The 22,299-nt window shown below is 45.4% G+C and overlaps 1 protein-coding gene across 1 annotated transcript in view; it reads left to right on the top strand.

The window, feature by feature from the left end:
* C8A (complement C8 alpha chain) overlaps positions 1–21,859 on the top strand; it is a 65,667-nt gene extending 43,808 nt beyond the window's left edge. The window contains exons 8-11 of the mRNA XM_046023759.1: positions 11,524–11,655; positions 12,834–12,991; positions 17,426–17,648; positions 21,337–21,859. Coding sequence (XP_045879715.1) covers positions 11,524–11,655; positions 12,834–12,991; positions 17,426–17,648; positions 21,337–21,488 — 665 coding nt within the window. The 3' untranslated portion in view covers positions 21,489–21,859. The remainder of the gene's footprint in view (positions 1–11,523; positions 11,656–12,833; positions 12,992–17,425; positions 17,649–21,336) is intronic.
* The last annotated feature ends 440 nt before the right edge of the window (positions 21,860–22,299 follow it).

The following is a 22,299-nucleotide window of genomic DNA, read 5'->3' as shown; positions in this document are numbered from 1 at the left end:
TGGCAAGTTGTTGGAGCCAAGCAGAGGTGACTATTGAGAACAGGAGGGTTCTTGGCTCTGGATGGGATGGTCAGTATTCAAGTGAGCATGCTCTGGCTCTGCCCAGCCCTCTAGCCCCATTACTCAGCACTGGGATGTGCTGTACTATGCTTTTGTGGTCCCGCCACTTAATCACACCCTCCTTCTCCCTGGGGTTTCTAAGAATGAATGTGCTGTTTCTTCTACCTGGATTTCTGCTCCCCTGCCCATACCCTTTTTTCTCCACCTGGCTAGTGCTTATCCATCCTTGTTCTCTGCTTAGATAGGACCCTTCCAGACAGCTTTTCTGTCTCTGTAGTTTTGGGTTGGGAGGCTTCCTAGGTACTTCAGTGCACCTGGGATTCAGCTAGATATATCACACTTTGCAGCTGTCTGTTTCCATCATGCATCTTGTTAATGAGGTGTTCCCAGAGTCTTGCACATAGGCGGAGGCTGGTCCACAGCAAAGGCTCAGTGTCTTCCTAGCAAGAGAGGCTCAGAATCCAAGCCATTTATGCTGGGCCCTCTCTGGAGCTTTCTGACACTCTGCAGAGTCGGGGTAGATTTCTAAAGACTTGGGCTGGACTGAACAGTGCAGAGGGTAAACTGGGCCAGAATCTGATTGTGAAGGGTCTTATATTTATGGCTAAGCAGTCTGGCCTAGCCCAGAGGGTCTTTTGCTGTGCCTGCTAACCAACCAGTCACCCTGAACAGACAGGCACTAGATTCTAACAGGCTCCAGGCTTTATCCCCAGTTACCATGACAACCAGACTTCACAGTGATGGATGGTATTGATTGACTGACAGACTCCTGATGTCTTGGCTTTGTCCCCATCCCCCCTAAGTCATTTACATACACATGGAACTGAGACACTCTCGACACCATTCTCCTGATCTTGCCTTGATTTTGAATTTCCACCTCTGTCACTGAAACAGTCCCAGCCTTAAAGGAGAAAAAGGTGTGATCATGTCAAAATTACCCCCAGAGCCAGACTTAGTCTCTCTCCTATAGGTGACATAATGTGGCATGGAGGAGATGGGCTTTGGACATAGACTTTGGTTCAATCCCGGTTCTATTTACTTATTCTATCATTTTGGGCAAGTGACTTCAACTATTTAAGGCTCGGTTTAGTCATCTCAAAAATGGGAAAAATTGTACCTGTTTGGAGAAATGTGTGAATACAAAACGGGATAGCACATGGGAAAGATTTACCTAGCACATAATAGGTACTTATCAAATGTGGGTGTTTTCTCAATCTTCACTTATTCATGGCACACTCCAGAAATGTGGATTAAGAAAATCTGATTTTTGGGACGCCTGGATGTCTCAGTCAGTTCAGTGTCTGCCTTCGGCTCAGGTCATGATCTCAGGGTTCTGGGATTGAGCCCTGCATCTGGCTCCCTGCTCAGTGGGGATCCTTCCTCTCCCTCGCCCTCTGCCCCTCCCCACATTTGTGTGATTTCTGTCTTTCTGTCAGACAAATAAGTAAAATCTTTTTAAAATATATCTGTTTTGACAAAATCCTCAGGCTCCATTGTTCCGTGACTTTCCAGGCTCAGCACCAGGGACAAGTAGCCCAGTCTATGGATGCTGTCGCATTCAGGGCAGTAGGCATAACAGTAATACTTGACCATTACTGCTGGTTCTGAGACAGGCACCAGCCCAAGCATTGTACACATTACAACTTAACTCACTTAACCACCACAGACAACCCTATGAGGTAGCCACCACAAAGCCGCCGCCTTATGGACGGGAATCCTGTAGAATACAGAGGTTAGACAATTTGTCCAGATAGTAAGTGTGCAGAAGTGAATTTGGCTTAGGCAGTCTCCATCCCAGAGAGACTGAGAATCTCTGCTCTACTGATTCTTGTCATGGCTCTATTAGCCCGCCATTTGAATAAATACGTGTGGCCAAAATCGTCCAGAAGGGCCAGAGTCCCTGAAGATACCTGTTAGCAATCAGGAGGGAGACCTGAGACTACAGTCCCAACATTGCCCATTGGGAGCATGGATTCCTTTCTCTGAGCAGCCTTGTACAATGGGGTGATCATGGAACCCGGGGCTGGGGAGGGCCATTGTTCCTGTGCCACACGAGGAGCATTTCTGTGCACAGTTAACACTGCTGTGATGCCTTAAGGCATGTACTATCTTTGTGTGTAACACACCGTACATCGACCCTGACTCTTGGGCCTGTTTGTTATGGCATTTGGGGCAAGCAACTGCACAATAATAGTGAAGATTCATTGAGCACTTAATTGTGTCCAACACTGTTTTCTGGGACCCATGTTGGGAAACTATCGCTTCCATTTTACAAATGGGGAAAATAAGGCCCAAGGAGGTTCAGGTAACTCATCCAGTACTACTAGTGAATGTAAAACCCTGACTCCAGAGTTCACATTCTTAACCACCATAATTACGGCTTTGTCTTAAATAGATAAATCCTCCTGGCTCCCTCAGACTGTTGTGAGCCTCCAATGAGATAATACAGATGAAAATGTTTTATAAAATATCATCTCCTAATCAAGTGTGAGATACTAAAAGATATGATTTGTATCATTAGCCAAAAAGGAGATCTGTGACTACTGAAACATTTTAGAGGCATTGTCTAGATTGGGTGGAATCAGCTCATCCCTGAGCACTCCTGGGGGCTTGTCACATGCCAGGCTCTGTGCCAAGATCTGTAAACCCAAGAGGCAATTTTATAAGTTTGTAGGATAATTGGAAGAACAGACCAAGAAACTGACAATTGCTAAGGTCTGCTAAATACTATGCTGGAGGGGAGCAGAGGGATACTGTGGGGGACACAGGATTCTGTGGGGACACAGACTTGGGCCCTTGGGAGAGAAGGAAGGCTTTCTAGAACTGAGTGGGAGAGGAAACAGCATATGAAAGGCACAGAGGTACTTACATTATTCTTGGGCGGTTGGGAAGAAGCATGAGTTTTAATGGATAAACAGCAACCTAGAGGCAGCAGGTAAAGTTAGCCTACACTTCCAAGCTCAACAATCATCTTTTCCAATGTTATGGCTATATGAAATAGGCTATATGAGTCTTTCCCTTTCCTTCTGAAGCTGTCTTTGGAGGCAACCAATGTAGCAAAGCAACAAAGCAAATAGATCACAACAACCTGAATGACAATTGTTTGTTGCAAAGAGATAATGTATTACACCTGCTGTTTTCCACCTGATGCTTTTCATCTGTGGAGTGACAGACTTGTTGCCTTCTGGCACCTCGGAAGTCAAGCTTCCTGGTTCTGCCTCTGAACCACACTGATGCAGCCTCTCCAAAGAAGGGTGAGAACAGCTCTCACACCTGTAGCACTGCCAAGACTCGGTGGAAAGGAGCAGTCGACATGGTGGCTGGAGACATGTCCTCTGGGTTCCTGGCCTGCCAGTCGGACATCCCAACAGTTCTTCTCAGGTTCAGACTAGAGTGGGAAGGAACCCAAGGCCTCCCAGTACTTGCCCCACTGATTGCCCTCTCCCTCTTTTGTACTCTTGAGTTTAGGTCAGGTTGGCCTTTCTGAGCAGAATCTTGTTGCTAGAGACACAAGACCTCCACATGGTCTCCCTCTGCTCCCAATGTGCCCTCTTCATCTGGCTAATCCCTACTCATCCTTTCAGACTTGCCTCTGATATCCTTCGACTGACCTCCAAGGAAGTCTCCTCTGACTGCGCTGGCCTCTTTCACACCTCTCCTCGCACAGGGCAGTATTTGTTCTCTTCCGCTTCTTCACACTTGCCTGTGAGCTCACAAAGAGCAAATGCCCCTTCATCCTTATTTCCCAGATGCCTGGCACACATCATTAAGTACTTATCACACTTGTTCCAAATGTTCTCCAGGTGTTCTGGTGTGTTCTTAAAGTTTCAGAATCATGGCTTTAGAAGAAAACTTAAGAGACCACGGGTCAATGCTTCGAACTCTTCCGCTGTGCCCAGTACAAGCAAATAGTCTCTCCTTGGTACCCTCCCAGGATGGGGAGCTCACTGCCTCTATGAAACAATTCAGATTTCCTTGGCCTGTGACCATCATGAAGATTTATTTTATGCTGACCTTAAATCTGTCATCCTGTAGCTTCTGCCCTCTGGGTCCTAGTTTTTGCCCTTGCAACCACACAAGAAAGCCTAACTCCTCTTCCTTAAGACAATCCTCTGGAGAGCTGAATCTAGTTCCACAGATCTCTCTTAGAGAGAGAACTTTCCTCTCTTGTTCAGGTGAACATCCCCATCCCCTCAAACATTCCCAAAGGATATGGTTTTGAATTTCTTCACCCTCATGCTACTCTTCCTCAATCATTCCTTACTTATTTTTTTCACTCTTTAGTCTTTCTGTGATAAGAACACTTAACATGAGGGTTGCCTGGGTGGCACAGTTGGTTAAGCATCCGAGTCTTGGTTTCAACTCAGGTTGTGATCTCAGGGTCCTGAGATCGAGCCCCCTTAAAGCTTTGTGCTTGGTGGGGCATCTGCTTGAGATTCTCTCTCTTGCTCTCCCTCCATCCCCTCCCCCTGTTTGCACATGCATTCTCTCTCAGATAAATGAATAATTTTTTGAAAAGAACACTTAACATGACATCTACTCTTTTCACAAATTTTTAAGTGTACCATATAGTCTTCTTAACTATAGAGACAATGTTGGACAGCAGATCTCTAGAACTTACTCAAATAATTGAGACCTTATGCCCATTGATTAGCACTTCATTGCCCCTCTCCCACCTCCCGCCAACCACCATTCTATACTCTGATAGTTGGACTATTTTATATACCTCCTATAAGTGGAATCATGCAGATTTGTCCTTCCTTATTTCTTTCTTTTCACACAATGTCCTCAACATTCACCTATGTTGTTGCATATGGCTGGATTTCCTTCCTTTCAAAGTCTAAACACTGTTGAGTGAAAGTTGTCGTTCCTTATTTCCTTTTAAAAATGTGGACTCCAGGGGCGCCTGGGTGGCTCAGTGGGTTAAGCCTCTGCCTTTGGCTCAGGTCATGATCCCGGGGTCCTGGGATTGAGCCTTGCATCGGGCTCCCTGCTCAGCGGGGAGCCTACTTCTCCCTCTCCCTCTGCTGCTTTGCCTGCTTGTGCTCTCTCATTCGTTCTGTCAAATAAATAAATAAAATCTTAAAATAAAAATTAAAATGTGGACTCCAGAACTTTGTATTAGATTCTGGGTTTTCCTAAGCTACACACACACACACACACACACACACACACACACACACACACACTATCCCCTCCTTTACTTTATTGATCATAATTTTCCCCTGGTTTTTCACCTGGTTTCATTGCCTCCTTGAGCTGGAAGTTATCCCAAACTCCACAGCCTTTCTGAAAGAGAAAGCCTTCTCTTTCTTTCTAAGCTGTGCCCATTCCCTATTGTGTTCATGCATGGTATTTTCTCCCCAGGGAAGGAAGTTACAGCTTTCCCAACTGAGCCTCATTTTGCTATGTTTGGTCTGTCTGTCCTTCCAAACCTTTTGAGGGCTTTTTTCAATCCTGATTCTTTACCTGAATGATCCTTGGCTTTTCCTAGTTACCTCTTATGGGTGCATATGATGAGCCTGCCTGCTGAGTCCATATCCAAGGCATTGACAAAGGCCTGGGACAGGCCACCAGAGCTCTCCGTAGAACCATGCTACTCAATATCTGGTCCCAGATGCACTGACAAGGAATCATCTGGGTCAGCTGTTTAAATAAAGATTGCTGATGACTCAGAAATAGAGCATTAGGACTCATAGAGGTGGGACACAGGAACCTGTATTTTTTATAAGCAGTACAGATGATCTCACTGTGTAGTCGGGTTTGGGAACCTCAACTCCAGAGTTCACTGAGTTCAAGACCCCACAACAAATGCCGGTATGACATGATCCAAGCTGACATCAAAGGAACCCAGCCTTGAAGGGGTGGGGTGGAGCCATGGCTGATCACTGTTTGGTTCTATAAATACACGTGAATTATGAACATGGATTTGAACCACGTAGACCCACTTATATGTGGATTTTTTCCCAATAAATACAGTACAGTACTGTAAATATATTTTCTCTTGTGATTTTCATAATGCCAGTTTTTCTAGCTTACTTACTGTCAGAACATGGTATATAATACATATAATATACAAAATATGTGTTAATCCACTGTTTATGTTAACTGTAAGCCCTCCGGTCAATAGTAGGCTATGAGTCATTAAGTTCGGGGGAGTGAAAAGTTGTACTTAGATTTTCAGCCATGTGGCAGGTCAGCGTCTCGAACCCCAGTGTTGTTCAAAGGTCACCTGGTATAGTCACTCCACCACTCAGGCCACACACCCATCTGGGCAAGTGCCACACAATTGCTCCAGACCTTTCTCTGTTCTCTCTCCCTTCTCCCTCCTCTGCTCTTTACTAGATGGAGGAAGCAAGACGTGTATGGTTCTGTGTCTTGGCTTCCAGTACCAGTTTCAAGTCTTGGATTTTGGCACGGCATTTGACCTCGTATGCCCACCCCCCACCAGGCTCACTGGCCTTGGTTTCCCACAGGTCCTCGCAGACAGGTCTGATCTGTGTCCCACCCCACCCCCCACAGCTTCTGATGCAAGACCCTCTCCTAACCCTCCTATATAGAAACATAAAACTCTTGTGGTGCACCTTAGTTTTTGTTTAGTATGTACCCCAGCCCTGTGAGCTTCTCAAGGACAAGTCCTTGCTTATTCAGATTTTCATCATATTCCTATTTAGGTCACAGTGTCTGCACTGCCTAACACAATGTGATGGGGATGGTACCCAGTCAGCGTTCACTAAATTTTTCTGAGAGCAGAATTCTTTAGTTGGATGTGATAAGCTGGTATTAATGAAAATACCACAGGCTTCTAAGCAAGATGGACTTGAGTTTGAATCTCAGCTCCACTGTTTCTTAGCCATGTGACCTTAGGTAAGATAATTCACCTATATGAAACAAAGGCATCTCATCTAAGAATGAGAAGGGAGGGCTGGGTGTCCAAGGATGCTCTCAGCTCTTTCACATCTGAGGACTCTGAAGTCACAGGCCTTCCCTTGTTGGCTGGTACCCAACTTTGGTGTTCTTGGAAGGCAAATCTTTGCGCTCTCGCAAATCAAGAGGCTGCGGCAGACCCGCGTGAGCATAAGGGCCCTGGAGGTGCCCTTCAGCAACCCCTCACCCCTGTAATCAGCCTGCCCTGTCACCGTAAGCCGGCAGCCCTCCACCACCATTCCCCTTGTAATCACACTGGCTTCTGCCTGTGAATGCTTTTCCTCACTTTTGTTTATCACCGGCAAAGCATTTTTTAATCAAAACAATTAAATATGCTAAATCTTCCTCAATTAGTAATGCATTAACAATTAAAAGTACTCAAACAGAAGTGGCAGGAGAAGCCCCGGGCTCAGTGCTGCGTGTTGGTGCTCACAGCCTCACAGCATTCTGCCTCCAAGGTGCTCCCAGCTCAGGAGTGATTCAGAGACGCAGGTGCAGGGTCTCGGTGTGGTGGGGGGGGCGGTGGGTAGCGGCTCAGAGGGGCCTGGAGACGGACAAATCCAGCCCCTCTCTTCATAAACAGGAAAACTGCAGCCCAGTGTGACCGCAGGAGTCTTCTTAACTCATACAGCGTGGCTGTGCCTGAGATTTGTTTAGTTCTGCTTTTTAAAACTGGAACATGGGTCCACAGTGAAGGTGTACAACACGATGATTTGATATACATTTACAAAGGGAAATGATGACTACAGTGAAGCTAGTTAACATATCTTCTCACACAGTTCCCTTTTCCGATGTATATGGGAATCTACATTCTTTACAAGCGTTCAGTATTCCCCGTGATATGATGAACTGCCTTCATCAGGCTGCACATCAAATGTCTCTACTTATTCATCTTACAAAACTGCAACTTTGTCCTGTTTGACCAGCATCTCCCCCCACACCCCCTCACCTCTGCACCCCTGGCAACCGCCTTTCTACTCTTTGCTCCCATATATTTACTTGGCATTTTTAGAGGTTACATGTAAGTGAGATCATGCCATTTTCTCCTTCTTGTGTCTGGTTTACTTCATGCTAGCATGATGTCCTCCAGGTTCATCCATGCTCTCGCAAATGGCAGGATCTCTTTTTTTTTTAAGGCTGAATAATCATATATATATATATATCATATATAATAACTATATACATGTAATAGTTACTCACATACACACATATATGTGTGTGTACACACACACACACACACACACACACACACACACACACACCATAACCTCTTCATTCATTTATCCAAGTGACTGGAATTTGAATTCAGGATTCCTGACTTCTGAGATTTTTTTCTGTCAGGAGCCTGTGCCACAGGACTCCTGGTATATATTTATTCGTTCACTTGTTTCATTCATCAATCACTTATTCTGAAAATGGTTACTGAGCGCCTCCTCCACAGGAGACACTGTGCTGCCATGCTGACAAGAAAGTAGTGAATAAGGCACAAATCTTTGACCTCACAGAGTTTGTAGTTTGACGGGGATGCAGACTATAACTTGTTACTTGATACTTCCTTGAAAATATTAGATCTAATCCATAGCTCAAGTGAATAATCGACGAAAATTATTTTTCCCTTGTGGTTGCTATAGTAATACAAGGGCTGGTAATAATTATTGTATAAATGCAGTTAAAAGTACCTCACAGCAGTCAGAATGGCAAAAATTAGCAAGACAGGAAACAACATGTGTTGGAGAGGATGTGGAGAAAGGGGAACCCTCTTACACTATTGGTGGGAATGTAAGCTGGTGCAGCCACTCCAGAAAACAGTATGGAGGTTCCTCAAAACATTAAAAATAGAGGGGCGCCTGGGTGGCTCAGTGGGTTAAAGCCTCTGCCTTCGGCTCAGGTCATGATCCCAGGGTTCTGGGATCGAGCCCCGCATCGGGCTCTCTGCTCAGCAGGGAGCCTGCTCCCCTCTCTCTCTCTCTCTCTCTGCCTGCCTCTCTGCCTACTTGTGATCTCTGTCTGTCAAATAAATAAATAAATAAATAAATCTTTAAAAAAAGAAAAAGAAACATTAAAAATAGAGCTACCCTATGACCCAGCAATTGCACTACTAGGTATTTACCCCAAAGATACAGATGTAGAGATTCCGAAGAGGTGCCTATTCATAGCAACAATGTCCACAATAGCCAAACTGTGGAAGAAGCTGAGATGTTCTCCAACAGAAGCATGGGTAAAGAAGATCTGGTATATAGATACATGGAATATCTTTCATCCATCAGAAATGGTGAATACTTAACCATTTACATTGACATGGATGGAACTGGAGGGCATTATGCTAAGCAAAATAAGTAAATCAGAGAAAGATGATTATCATATGGTTTCACCCATGTGTAGAATATAAGAAACAGTGCAGAAGACCATAAGGGAAGGGAGGGAAAACTAGATGGGACGAAATCAGAGAGGAAGACAAGCCATGGGAGACTCTGAACTATGGGAAACAAACAGAGTTGCTGAGGGGAGGTGGGTGGGAGATGCAGTAACTGAGGGATGGGCATTAAGGCGGGCACATGATGTGATGAGCACTGGGTGTTGTATGCAACTGATGAACTGTTGAACACTGCATCTGAAGCTAATGATGTACTCTGTGTTCGCTAATTGAATTTAAATTTAAAAAGTAATGATATTTCAAAAAATACAAACCCCAGTTCATAACCTTCAGAAAAACTGAGCTGCTGATAAAGCTGGACTCTGTAGCAATGGTCAATAGCCTGCTCTAGTTGACTTTTCTAGCCTTACCTTGCCAGCCCAGTAGCACCAGTGAAGGGCTGGAAACCCAGCTCTGTTCACTTACAGAGTGAGGGATTGCGATAAAAATGACTTTACTGCTTTGAGAATTATGCTCCTCATCTACAAGATTCAGATTCCTCCAAGGGCCCCCAGATGTAGACAAATATGGGGAGAGCTAATGTGGGACTCAGTTGTTACGGGGCCAGAAGGCAGGCAGACTCCCCATGGAGACCCCATCATCTAATAGCACTCTGGCCTTTCCGGGGTACAAAGAGGACCTGGGAAAAAAAGAACTGTGCAAATATGATCGTTCATGCCTGGACAAAACACATTGGTAGCTCTGAGGAAAGAAGGAAGTATTCTTCTCCAAATCTGCTTCATGGAGAACATGATATTTGAACTAGAGCTTGAGTCAACCTTGGAACGATGGTAAAAGGGGAGAAAGGAAGGGGGACTGGTATGCACAATGGCGGAGTGAAGATGGTGCCAATCACAGGCCAGGTTCTGTACGAGTATATGGAGATGGATGAAGCAGAATCCCTGCCTCAAGGAGCCTCTGTGGAGAATGTGCAAAAGAAAGGGAACCAGCGCTTTTGAGCAACTAGTATGTGCACTATACATTCCTTCTCATTTCAAGAATTATTTGGGTTTGAACCTCATACAAGAGAGCACTGAAATTGGGTTAAAGGACTGGGATCTCAACCTAGATTTCTTGGACTCCAAAACTGAAGCTAGCTATAACTGCTGTGAGGGAGTTATTCCATAGTCACTGTCTTTTTTGTTTTTTTGGCAGAGTTATCAAAATAGATTTTATTTCTTTTTTTTTAAGTTTTTTTTAAATTTATTTATTTTTCCAGCGTAATAGTATTCATTGTTTTTGCACAACACCCAGTGCTCCATGCAAAACGTGCCCTCCCTATTACCCACCACCTGTTTCCCCAACCTCCCACCCCTGACCCTTCAAAACCCTCAGGTTGTTTTTCAATGGTCTCTTATGGTTCGCATCCCCCTCCAATTTTTTTTTTATAAACATATAATGTATTTTTATCCCCAGGGGTACAGGTCTGTGAATCGCCAGGTTTACACATTTCACAGCACTCACGATAGCACATACCCTCCCCAATGTCCATAACCCCCACCCCTCTCCCAACCCCACCTCTCCCCAGCAACCCCCAGTTTGTTTTGTGAGATTAAGAGTCATTTATGGTTTGTCTCCCTCCCAATCCCATCTTGTTTCATTTATTCTTCTCCTATCCCCCTAACCCCCCATGTTGTTTCTCCATGTCCTCATATCGGGGAGATCATATGATAGTTGTCTTTCTCTGATTGACTTACTTCATTAAGCATGGTAATGGAATACTATGCAGCCATCAAAAGAAATGAAATCTTGCCATTTGCGATGACGTGGATGGAACTAGAGGATTTTATTTCTTTTTAATTGTGTTACATTAGTCGCCACATAGTACATCACTAGTGTTTGACGTAATGTTCCATAATTCACTGTTTGCGTATAACACCCAATGCCTCATGCAATCCATGCCTTCCTTAATACCCATCAGCAGGCTCACCCATCAACCGCCCACCAAAACAAAAACAAAAACAAAAACCCCTCAGTTTGATTCCCAGAGTCCATAGTCTCTCATGTTTCATCTTCCATTAGAAGAAGGGAAAAATGAAGGGGGAGAAATGGGAATGGGAGATGAACCACATTCACGGTCTTAAAGTATTTCAGCATTTTATGTCTCTGTCTCCCTGTTGCAGGTCTTACCATCACAGATATCAAGACATGTTTTGGAGGTTTTGTGGGCCTTGAATATGACTATTCAGACCATTTAAAAATTGGAGGAAAGTTATCAGGGGACCACTGTGCAAAATTCGGAAGTGGTGATGAGAGTAAGTATTGAGTACTGGGTCCCCCAAAGAGAAGATAGATTTTTCTCAGATATGCACTCAGGGCACGGACATGACTTTCCCCCTCAGCTGATCCCATTTCAGTCAATGGTCGTGCTGTCTAGGTACTAAATACCCCAAACCAATGACTGATTGTGGCTCTATTTTGAATGCACCATGGGCTAAGGTCATCTTAGAAAGATGTGATTTTGGAAAGTGCCCCCTTCTAGAGCACTAGACAGAGATCTAAGAAAGAACTGGGATAAAAGGAATGTGTAAAAAAAAAAAAAAGGAATGTGTAGACAGAACCTGGATAGTTGATTATTGAGATGAAGACCTCTCAGTTTATAGTCCAGAGGGAGGAGACAAGTCTTCTGAGAGAGAAAAACATAGTTACCTAGATCAAGGAACAATTATTAGAGAAAGACTGCACGCAGATATTTTGTGGCATTTCCTGAACACGTTAATGTGAGTACTTATGCATGCATTCATTCATCAAATGTACGAGGTATTTTTCTTTTCAGGTGGGAGATACCGAGGGTACAGGGATGATGAAACAGTTTACAATATAGTGGATGAAGTAGATATAAAACAGGTTCAAGTTACTCCCATTGTGTTAGACTACTCGTGCTCCAGGGCCTCAAGTTAAATGATTTCTTCTCTGTGACGTCCTTCCCTCCTCTCTCCATTTACCTCCAAAAATTCATTCACTTTTCTAGACAACTCACCTTTCACCCTGACCACCTTCCTTCCTCTAGAAAGATCTACTACTAGATCTTTCTCCATGCCCCTTCTGAGCCCCACAGAGATACCCGTTGCCGCACCTATGATAATCATTATTTTGTTTTTAGCACCAATGATATTTAATTGAGCCTAGTAGACAGGTAGTAAGCACTGGGCATATGAATGAATCCTCCACATTCCTATCCTCTCCCTCTGCCATGCTGGTCAGGGCTGGGCTTTCATCCCAGTATCTGCTCTAACTCAGAGGATGGGTCTATTTCTAGGCTCTGGTCCCTCTCTTCTGCTTTGTCCTGAGTTAACAGAGCAAGGTAGAAGTGTGGGAGACAGCTCTAAGGGGAGTACAGGAACTCTGTCCCAGATCCCATTAGTGGGGCTTGCCAACAAGTCCTTTGGTTTTTTGGAAAATGAACTAATGCAGTTATCTTCTTTGATGGCAGAAAAAAACTTGACGGCCATGGGTGTGGAAGACATCATTTCTCGGGTGCGAGGTGGCAGTTCTGGCTGGGGCGGTGGCTTGTCTGAAAACAGTAGCACCATTACATATCGTTCCTGGGGGAGGTCATTAAAGTATAATCCTGTTGTTATTGATTTTGAGGTAAGTCTTTTCGCACTTGAAGAAACTCTACGTCCATGAGGAATGAAAGTGAAGCAGACCAGATCATTTCATATTTCTTATTATGAGCCCATCAAAGAACAAGATTAAATGTAACGGCACAGTGATCTGGTGGTCTTCCCCATGCCTGACTGTAGGGAGTGCGTGACTTCAAACCCCGGGGCCACAGGACCACTGGGAGCAGAAGCTTAATATCTGGGCAGAGCCTAGTTTTACACCAGTAGTCCCAGAATTTCTTCAGGATTAGGCCATATGAAAAAATAGGAACTTGTATTTATACAGAAAAGACTTTAAAATCACATTTGTTCAAGTAGGGGTTCACAAACTTTTTCTGTAAAGGAGCTGATAGTAAATATTTTTGGCTCTGTGGGCCGCATACAATCTCTGTCATACAAATTCCCCTCCTCCTTTTTTTTACAAACGTTTACAAATGAAATAACCATTCTTAGCTCAAAGGCCATACAAGAATGAGCTGTGCTCCCCAGCTGTATTTGCTGTCCTTGCTCTAAGGGATCCCATCTCCTCATCACAATGAACCTCTGGTCCAGATGTGAGTCTTCCCATGGAAAGGATTAGGGACCTGAGGCTTTAAGACACCAGTGAGCCATTTATAGTCACAGGGCTCATGGATTTCAGACCTTCAGACCTCACAATCTGTTCTCACACCCCTCTACCCTAGCATCCTCTTTAAAGCCATGGTTCTCAACCATGGGGGGTGGGTGGCTACTTCATTCCCCAGCGGAAATATGGCATCATCTGGAGAGGTTCTTCGTTGTCACAGGTAGGAAGATGCTATTGGCATCTACTGAGTAGAGACCAGGGGTGATGCGAAACATCTCTCAGTACACAGGACAGCCCCTACAACAAAGAAATGTCCGGCCCCAGACGTCAGTAGTGCTGAAGTTGAGAAACCCTGCCTTAAATCCCTGACTTCACAAAGGCAGTGACATTGTACTCAAAGTGCAAAGGAAACGGACTCTTCCACCGGTTGTCAAACTATTTCTGTTCATAGACAAGGGTAGTCCATTAAGGAAAGAATTGTATTTTGGGGCTTTAAAACAAAATACCATTGTTTTCTTGCCCATTTTCTCTTGACTCTTGTCCATTTCCTGAGTATATTTAAAATCCCAGGTATAGATACGTTCCTCTTCTTAAAATATATACCAACAGTTGAACCTAAAAGTCTATTATAATACCCTGCTCTCCATGAAGAAAGAGGTCAGATGGATTAACCCTGATTTCCTTTCTTCTCCAATAAGTAAGGGACTATTTTCACGCACCTGTAATTCACACAGGGTCTGAAAATTGCTATCACCAAGCTATTAGTCATTTGGGCAAAAAGTATAAAATTGATATCGGGGCAATATATAAACTTTCATGGGCAAGAGGTGAATTCTGTGTTTGCCTTGAGCAAAGCCTCCAAGGGAAAGTCTGATATTAATGATTTGGAGAAGCCCAAATATTGTCTTTGGGGAAAAGGGCCTACATTTGGGATGAGAAAGACATAAATTGGATCATGGCTCACCACCTTTTCAGTGTATAACCTTGGACAAGTTACTTTATTTTCTGAGCCCTAGTTCCCTGCTCTACAACATGGGGATAATAAAATGTTACATCACAAGGTTAGGGAAAGAGTAGTGGGTACTTAGTGAATGTCAGTTGAAGAGATATGTTGATGGAAGCTAAGGAAGCTGGACAGATACCATAGCTGGTAAATGGCAGAGCCCAACTTGAGCTGTGTCCAATAAGTTCTAATACCCATGGTCTCTCCACATTACAGGCTGCCCCTTGAACAGTTTGGATTTGATGCATTAAGGTGGTGACAGATTACAGAGCAGGAAGGTGACACAGCTCGAGCTGTGTTTTTAAAAAGGATGCTTACAGATATATGAAGGATGCATTGAAGGGCTGAGGGGAGAGAAAGAGAAAGACAGACAGACAATGGGCAAGGAGTCCAGCCAGGGTTATTCGGAACCTGACGCTCAGAGTGGAGACAATGGCTTATTCACCTGATGTCCCTTTAGCTTAGCAGTACTGGGTTTTGGCAGGTCCTTAGACTGAGTGAATATGAGAATCATGTTATGTTATGATGCTGTGCTATGTTATATATTATTATGTGTTAGGTTATATTGAGTTGCTCATATCATACCACTTGCCTTCTCTGAATCTGTGTTCTTATCTATAAAATAGGAACAAAACCATAACCAATGTCTTTTCAAGCTCTAAGATTCTTTTTCTCCATCCTTCCTCCCTCCTTTAAGTTTCCACCTGACCTTCCTAAGGAACGCTTCCTTCCCACTTCCCGTGGGTTCTGAGAGTGAGGAGTAAGAGGCAGGGGACTGAGTGCTGAGCCCTACTGGAAGGTCACAGGGAAGTTGCCCAATGGTCCTACCTTCTCTGGAATTAAGAGTTATCTGTAACGAGGGTCAGAGGGCAGCACATCCTGCACTAACTTCCTAATAACGGGGCCAAATTTTCTGAGCTTCCAGTAAGTGGTCATCTGCCCTTGGCTAGCAGCCCAGCCAGTTCTGAAATGACATGGCTGGTGACCTCTGCTGCAACCTGTGACCACAAACTAAGGTCTGTCACGGGTCTTTCTGTACACATTTCCAGGAACCCACTCAAGGCTAGTGTCATGTGCCCTCTATTGACTCTTGATTCCAGAGAAGAGAGATTGCCCCAGTGTGACTCAGTCTTATAGTCTTACCTCTGAATTGCCCTGTGACCTTGGCAAATCACTCCCATCTCAGGGTTTTGGGTTACTGTCCTATAAAATGAGAAATCAGTAAAGGAGCTTTCATTGTATGACTGTGAGTTAAAATATATAGCCTTAAAATCATGCCGAAGACAACCCTATGGACGTGCAATTTGAAGGATTTCGTCTCCCCCCCCCCATCATCACATCTAACGAATAAAAATCGTGCTTTACTTTATATTGTTCTTCCCTTCTGCAATGGTTTCTCATTCATTACTTCTTTAGATCCTCATAAGAATTCAAGGAAGTAGGTTATTGTTCCCATCTTAAAGAAAATGAGGCTGAGGTTTAGAGATAGACAGGAAAGACCTCATAACTAGGATTTTTTAAACTTTCACTTTGTGATAGTAAAAGTAAGGCAAGAGGATTGTTCTCATTTTATTTTATTTATTATTTTTTAAAGATTTTATTTATTTGACAGACAGAGATCACAAGTAGGCAGAGAGGCAGGCAGAGAGAGAGGAGGAAGCAGGCTCCCTGCAGAGCAGAGAGCCCGATGTGGGGCTCGATCCCAGGACTCTGGGATCATGACCTGAGCTGAAGGCAGAGGCCTTAACCCACTGAGCCACCCAGGTGCCCCTTGTCTCATTTTAGAGACAAAAAAAAGGCAGGCTCCTATGTAACCGGACAGATCACATAGCTAGGACTCGTAGGGTTGAGATCCGAAGCTGGATTTTCTGGTTCCAGATTCATGGCTCTCTACCACATTTTCTGTTTCCCATTCTGGGATCGATTTCACCCAACGGGGGACAGGTGGCAATGTCAGGAGACAGTTTCTGTTTTCACAACCGGAAGTTATTACCAGAATCTAGTGGGTAGAAGCCTGGGATATTTCTAAACATCCTACGATGCTTGGGACTGCTCTCCCCCACCATCAGGACTGCTGAGGTTGGGAAACCCTGAGTTATAGTCATTCCTGGAACAGGCAGGTGGTGGCCTCAAATGCAAATGACCCCCTTCTCCTGCACCTCTCCAAGCTGATACCAATAGGAGAAGCATTCAGCACTGCCCCCACAGCTACCTATCAAGGACTTTAATAATTCTTGCATTGAAGGTTAGCAATCAAGAAAAAAAAAAAACACATAGGGGCGCCTGTGTGGCTCAGTGGGTTAAAGCCTCTGCCTTCAGCTCAGATCATGATCTCAGGGTCCTGGGATAGAGTCCCATATCAGGCTCTCTGCTCAGCGGGGAGCCGGCTTCCTCCTCTCTCTCTGCCTGCTTGTGATCTCTGTCTGTCAAATAAATAAATAAAATCTTTTAAAAATTTAAAAAAAGAGAAAAAAAGAAGAAGAAAACCACATAAATACACATAATACTTTACCCTCTCTCTGCCTCCTAAAAGTGCGGGAGGTGGGCTGATGAGTTGGCATAGATTGCTGCAGAGCTCTCTTCCTCTGGGATTGGGGGCCACAGCTTTCAGAGCTAAGCAGGCCCATGTCCAGAGCAACTCTTACACTTAATTATGTGATCCTGAGCAAGTCACTTGAACACTCGAGGTCTCTGGAGTTAGGTGGCAGTGAGGATCCAATGCAGTGGGGTAGAGCTGAGTGTCCAGTTCAGTGCCTGGCACTGAATGGCCTTCCAGAGGCTTGATGGCCAGTGCCTGGGCTCAGGAAGCTGGAGGCCCAGGGAGAGGCTCTCTGTTCTTTTCGTACCCACAGATGCAGCCCATCCATGAGGTGCTGAGGCATACTACCCTGGGGCCCCTGGAGACCAAACGCCGGAACTTGCAGCTGGCCTTGGACCAGTACCTGATGGAATTCAACGCCTGCCGCTGTGGGCCCTGCTTCAATAATGGGGAGCCCATCCTCCAGGGCACCAGCTGCAAGTGCCAGTGCCCCCTGGGTCACAAGGGCTCTGCCTGTGAGAAAATGGAGGAAGAGGGTAAGGCCCATGCATCCTTGCTCAGTTGCAAACGTGGCCCAGCTCAGGGGGCCTGGCACAGAAAAGACCTTGGGGTTTCCAGCCTCTTTTTTCTGTGACCTCTTGCTTTATGGCTGACTCCTCCTCCCCGCTTTAATGGTTCTTCTGCTTTCTTCCTGCTATCAAGACCCTCTCTCAGATGAGATATGTTGTTTGCCAAGGTGTGTACGGACAGTAGGATTCATTTCTGGGGGGATATATTGATTTCCTAGGGTTGCTCTAACAAATTACCACAAATTGTGTGGCTTGAAGCAACAGAAATTTATTGTCTGAAACTTCTGGAAGTTAGAAGTCCAAACTTCAGGTATATTGGCTGCTTTCCTCCAGAGGCTCTGAAGGTAGATCTATTCTAGGCTTCTCTCCTAGCTTCTGGTGGCTGCTGGCGATCCCTGGCAGACCTTGGCCTGTAGATGTGCCATCCCAATCTCTGCCCCATCTTCACACGGTGTTCTCCACTATCCATCTGTGTTTTCTCTTCTTATAAAAAATAAGTCATTGGGTTAGGACCCACCCTACTGCATCATGACCTCATTTTAAGATGATATAAACTGAAAAGGCCCTATTTCCAAACAAGGTCACATTTACAGGGGATGGGTGTTTGGACTTGGACCTACCTTTGGGGGTACACAATCCAGCTCATGACAAGAGTTAAATAGTTGGCATTAAAGTACTCAGAAATATGGCCAAAACTCAAAAGGGCTGGAGCAAGTCAGGTTTCAAAGTATTGTGGTATAGCATGAACTGACAGGTCCCAGGGAGGAAAGCCCTCAAACAAGGATTAGGAATCCATATCCTTCACAGATGAACAAGTCTGAGGACTTGGATGTGTGTCCCAACCACTTCACTAACTTCCTATGAGACACTGGTAAACCATTTCTTTTTTCTGGGGCTCATCTCACTCATTTAAATTTCCTTGGAGCTTCAAGAATCTCTACTTCAAGAATTTAGCTCACATCCCTAAGCTTTCAGTTTTCTGCACATCCAAAGCTACCTATGTCGTGCATGGAATGATGACAAAAACAGATGGGCTGCCCAACGAATACATAGATCCGTCTCCACTGGCAAGTGCGGTGAAGATAGTGTAAAGGGAAAAAAAAGAAAGTCTGGATAGGTATATTTAAGGTGCTGCTCTTACGTCCATAAAAGAAATGTTGATGTCCATAGTAGATGGGGTGGGAGCCTTGTTTTAAAATGAGCCGATGATGGGTAATAATTTCCTCAGTGGGAGCGTAGTTCTCAATGGGAAGCGAGATGGCAGAGCTCTGTTGTCAGACAGACCTTTGAATACCAATATGGCCACCTTTCATCCCAGAATCCCCTGAAAAGTGGGGACAGTATCAGCACCTTCCTCACAGGCTGTGTTGATGTGACACTAACACACGTGGCAGGCTCTATTATAATATGTAAGAGGACGAGATCCCTCCACCAAGAGAGGGTCTATCTTGGTTTGGTGCCTTACCTAAAACCCTCCTTTGCTGGTCGAAGGGATTAATTCATTAAATCCCGAAGAGCTGCCTTGTATCTTGTAGGAGGAATTCTGAGAAGGGTGAACCAAGATGGTAAGTGAATCCCAGGGTCCTTATGAAGGAGGGTGCAGAGAATAAAAAACAAGTAGGCTCATTACCAGGGCAAAGACAGGCACAGTTTCCTCATGGAAACTGAATAAAGGAACTGCATAATGGATGGGTAAATGGGGAAGAAACAAAGACACTTCTCAGGGCTGAGAGATACCAGTTCCTGGGCCCTGGGATGTTTTGACTTTTCAGGCAGAGTGTGGGCTGGGTTTCAGCCCTCATTCTCCCCATTAGCCAGGCAGCTTTTCCAGAGGGACCACAGGTCAGTGAGCAGAAAGAATAACATCCTTATTCTGAGCCAGCACTATCTCAACACTCCCTGTGCATAAACTCATATCTTCCCTCAAAAATGTTATAAGTACCATTATTAGCCCCAGTTCACAGATGAAAAGTTGAGGTAGGAGGAAGGAGACATACTGTGCTCAAAGCCATCCAGCTGGGGACTGTCAGAGGAAGGATTTGGATCCAGGGGGTTGGACTCATCCCAGCACCCAAGGTCTTATCTTACATTCTACTGATGTATATTGTAAGAATCAGGAAGTTTCAGAGATGGGGCAGAGGGTCTTAGATGATTGCACTGACTTTTATTTTGGGGAGGGAGAAGGGAGAAGCTATGTCCCAGAACATGGTTATCAGTCTGTCCTGACTTAAAGAGTCCTGCCTTACTAATTACACTTACGGCATGGGCCCGCAGTCCCAGTGACTTGCTAGAATTCCTTGGATCCCTGTCCAAGACCACAGAGATAGAAAGGAATAGGGAATGTGGGTTACCTAGTTATGCCTCTTCAGTGGTCCAGTGCTGGGCTCAGTGGTGGCCATGCTGAGTCTTTTGTACTCACAATGGGCCGTGGGGAAGGGGGACATGATGCCAAAGATCTGGGGGCAATGGCAGGGCACCGGGGATGGGTCCTCCTCCTCACAGCCCATTTCTCCTGCAAGACGACTTTCGGTCAATTGCAGGCAGCACACAGGTATCCCATTAACCTTGTTACAAGCACCGTGTGGACATCAGGTAGCCTTGGGGACACCAGACTGAAGTCCAGCCTGACAAAGATCAATTTGGTAAGGAAATCTAAGACTGGGAAGCCTGCTACCTTAGAGACCCACTGGCATTGGTCCCTAAGGATTTTCCCTGCAAATGTTTGCTTATGGGGACCAAGTCACGAAAGTGAGGAAAATAGAGACATAGACATCCTCTGTGGCTGTCCCACCAGGGAGTATAATTACAGAGCGGGAAGGGACCCAAAGATAATCTAATCCAGTAATATTCACACTGGGATCTGAGGAAATCTGCAGTCTTAGGGGCTGCCCCAGGGGAGCAGAGCAAACCCGACAGACACCCCAGCTTCAAATAAAACAGCCCGACTTTCATCTGGCTGCCATATTGGGGCTCGTATGAGATTTCATTTACGGGGCAGGCGGGGGGTGGTGTGGGGGAGAAACAGTAATGAAAAAAATGATGGAAAAACCCCACCGGATTAGTCCAGCTGCTTCATTTACAGAGGTGAAAACTCAGGCTGAGAGAGGGTCTTCCCTAAGGCCCAGAGCCAGTAGGAGGCACCAGCTCCAGGCCAGGGGGGTGCATGAGCTGGATTTCCAGGGCTTCCCATGATCAATGCCTATGTTCTCATGCTCTATGCAGAGCCTCTGTCACCCATTGTGGCCCCACCATCAGAGCTGGAGGGGGACTGCTTTGCCAACCCTCACAAAAGCCCAGCAAGCCTCTTCACTGGGCTGTCAGGCTAGCCCTGGTCTGTGAACCCCTAGCCGGGCAGTGGTCCTTGCTTTTCACACCCTCCAGTGGCTCCGTGCCCTTCTTCTGGAGGAGTGCACCTTCCCGGCTCACTTGCCTATCTATCTTCCATTGAACCACTCTCAGTGGCCTCTTCTCACTCTATCCAGAGTTTCAAATTAAGTGCAAAGCAGCGAGCACAGGGGTCTGGGCTGGCTGCACCAGGCATCTCCCCAAGGAGAGACTGCTGACCACTCCAGCGCAATGGGATGGGCTGCCCTCCTGATAGTCCCAGCTGCTTCTTTTAGGCTAACCTCCTCCTCCCCTGGGAAATTATCTGCAGGAGCCAAGGCGGATGGTCGCTGGAGCTGCTGGAGCTCCTGGTCTGCCTGCAGAGCAGGCACCCAGGAGAGGAGGAGAGAGTGCAACAACCCCGCACCCCAGAACGGAGGCGCTTCGTGTCCAGGGGGGAAAGTGCAGACCCGGGCTTGCTGAGGGCCTCTGCGCTCCGATGCCGTTGATGTCGCCCCCCGCACCGACTGCTGGATAAAGACTTCCTTCAGCTGAGGGAAAATGCAAATTGACATGAACTTTTTCTCTGTCCTGCCAACTCCTGAGCCCAGGACCAGCCCGCACCATCTACAAGCCACTAACTGTCCTATTACTCTAGTCATTAGACAACCAGGTGCTGGGGGTTAACTAGGGGCTATGTCCTGCTCACAGCACTTCAGATCATCCAGAAAACCAATACACGAAGAGAGAAATCTCAATCCATGCCTTAGAGGGATTTATGGGACATGAGAGGGATGAGGCCAGCAGGTGCTGTTGAAACTGTCAATGGCCAATAAAACAAAGTATGATGAGAATTGTTTCAGTTCTTTGGGTACAATATTTGTTCATTCGTAGAACCATTCCTAGTTGACAGAATAAGCAGGCACACTAAAATAATGAGAAAAAAAATGAAGACTGACTTGAGTTTCTCCAATTTTCCTTCACCCGGATTCAACAGTGTTTTCCTTCATTCCCTCACTTAATCTCTCTTGGTTAGGTTCTTCCACAAACAACAGATTTCCCTCAGTTATCATCTCACGGCACTCTAGCCTCTTCCTTCACTGCATTTTTTCACACTTAATAATTCTATACCGACTGCCATTATGCCCTGTTACTATTTATGACTTTTCTCCCCTGAGACAGTAATCGTGAGAGATCAACCTTGTTTGCTATAACACTGTATCTGGAGAGGCCAGCCCTGTGGTTTGAATTGGGAGGGACCTCACAAGTGTCCCTGGATGAAGTGAGGGACTGA

The sequence above is a fragment of the Meles meles genome, chromosome 1 (genome assembly GCF_922984935.1).
Source record: "Meles meles chromosome 1, mMelMel3.1 paternal haplotype, whole genome shotgun sequence".
In the NCBI taxonomy this organism is placed as follows: domain Eukaryota; kingdom Metazoa; phylum Chordata; class Mammalia; order Carnivora; family Mustelidae; genus Meles; species Meles meles.
This window is presented reverse-complemented; position numbering and strand designations above follow the sequence as displayed.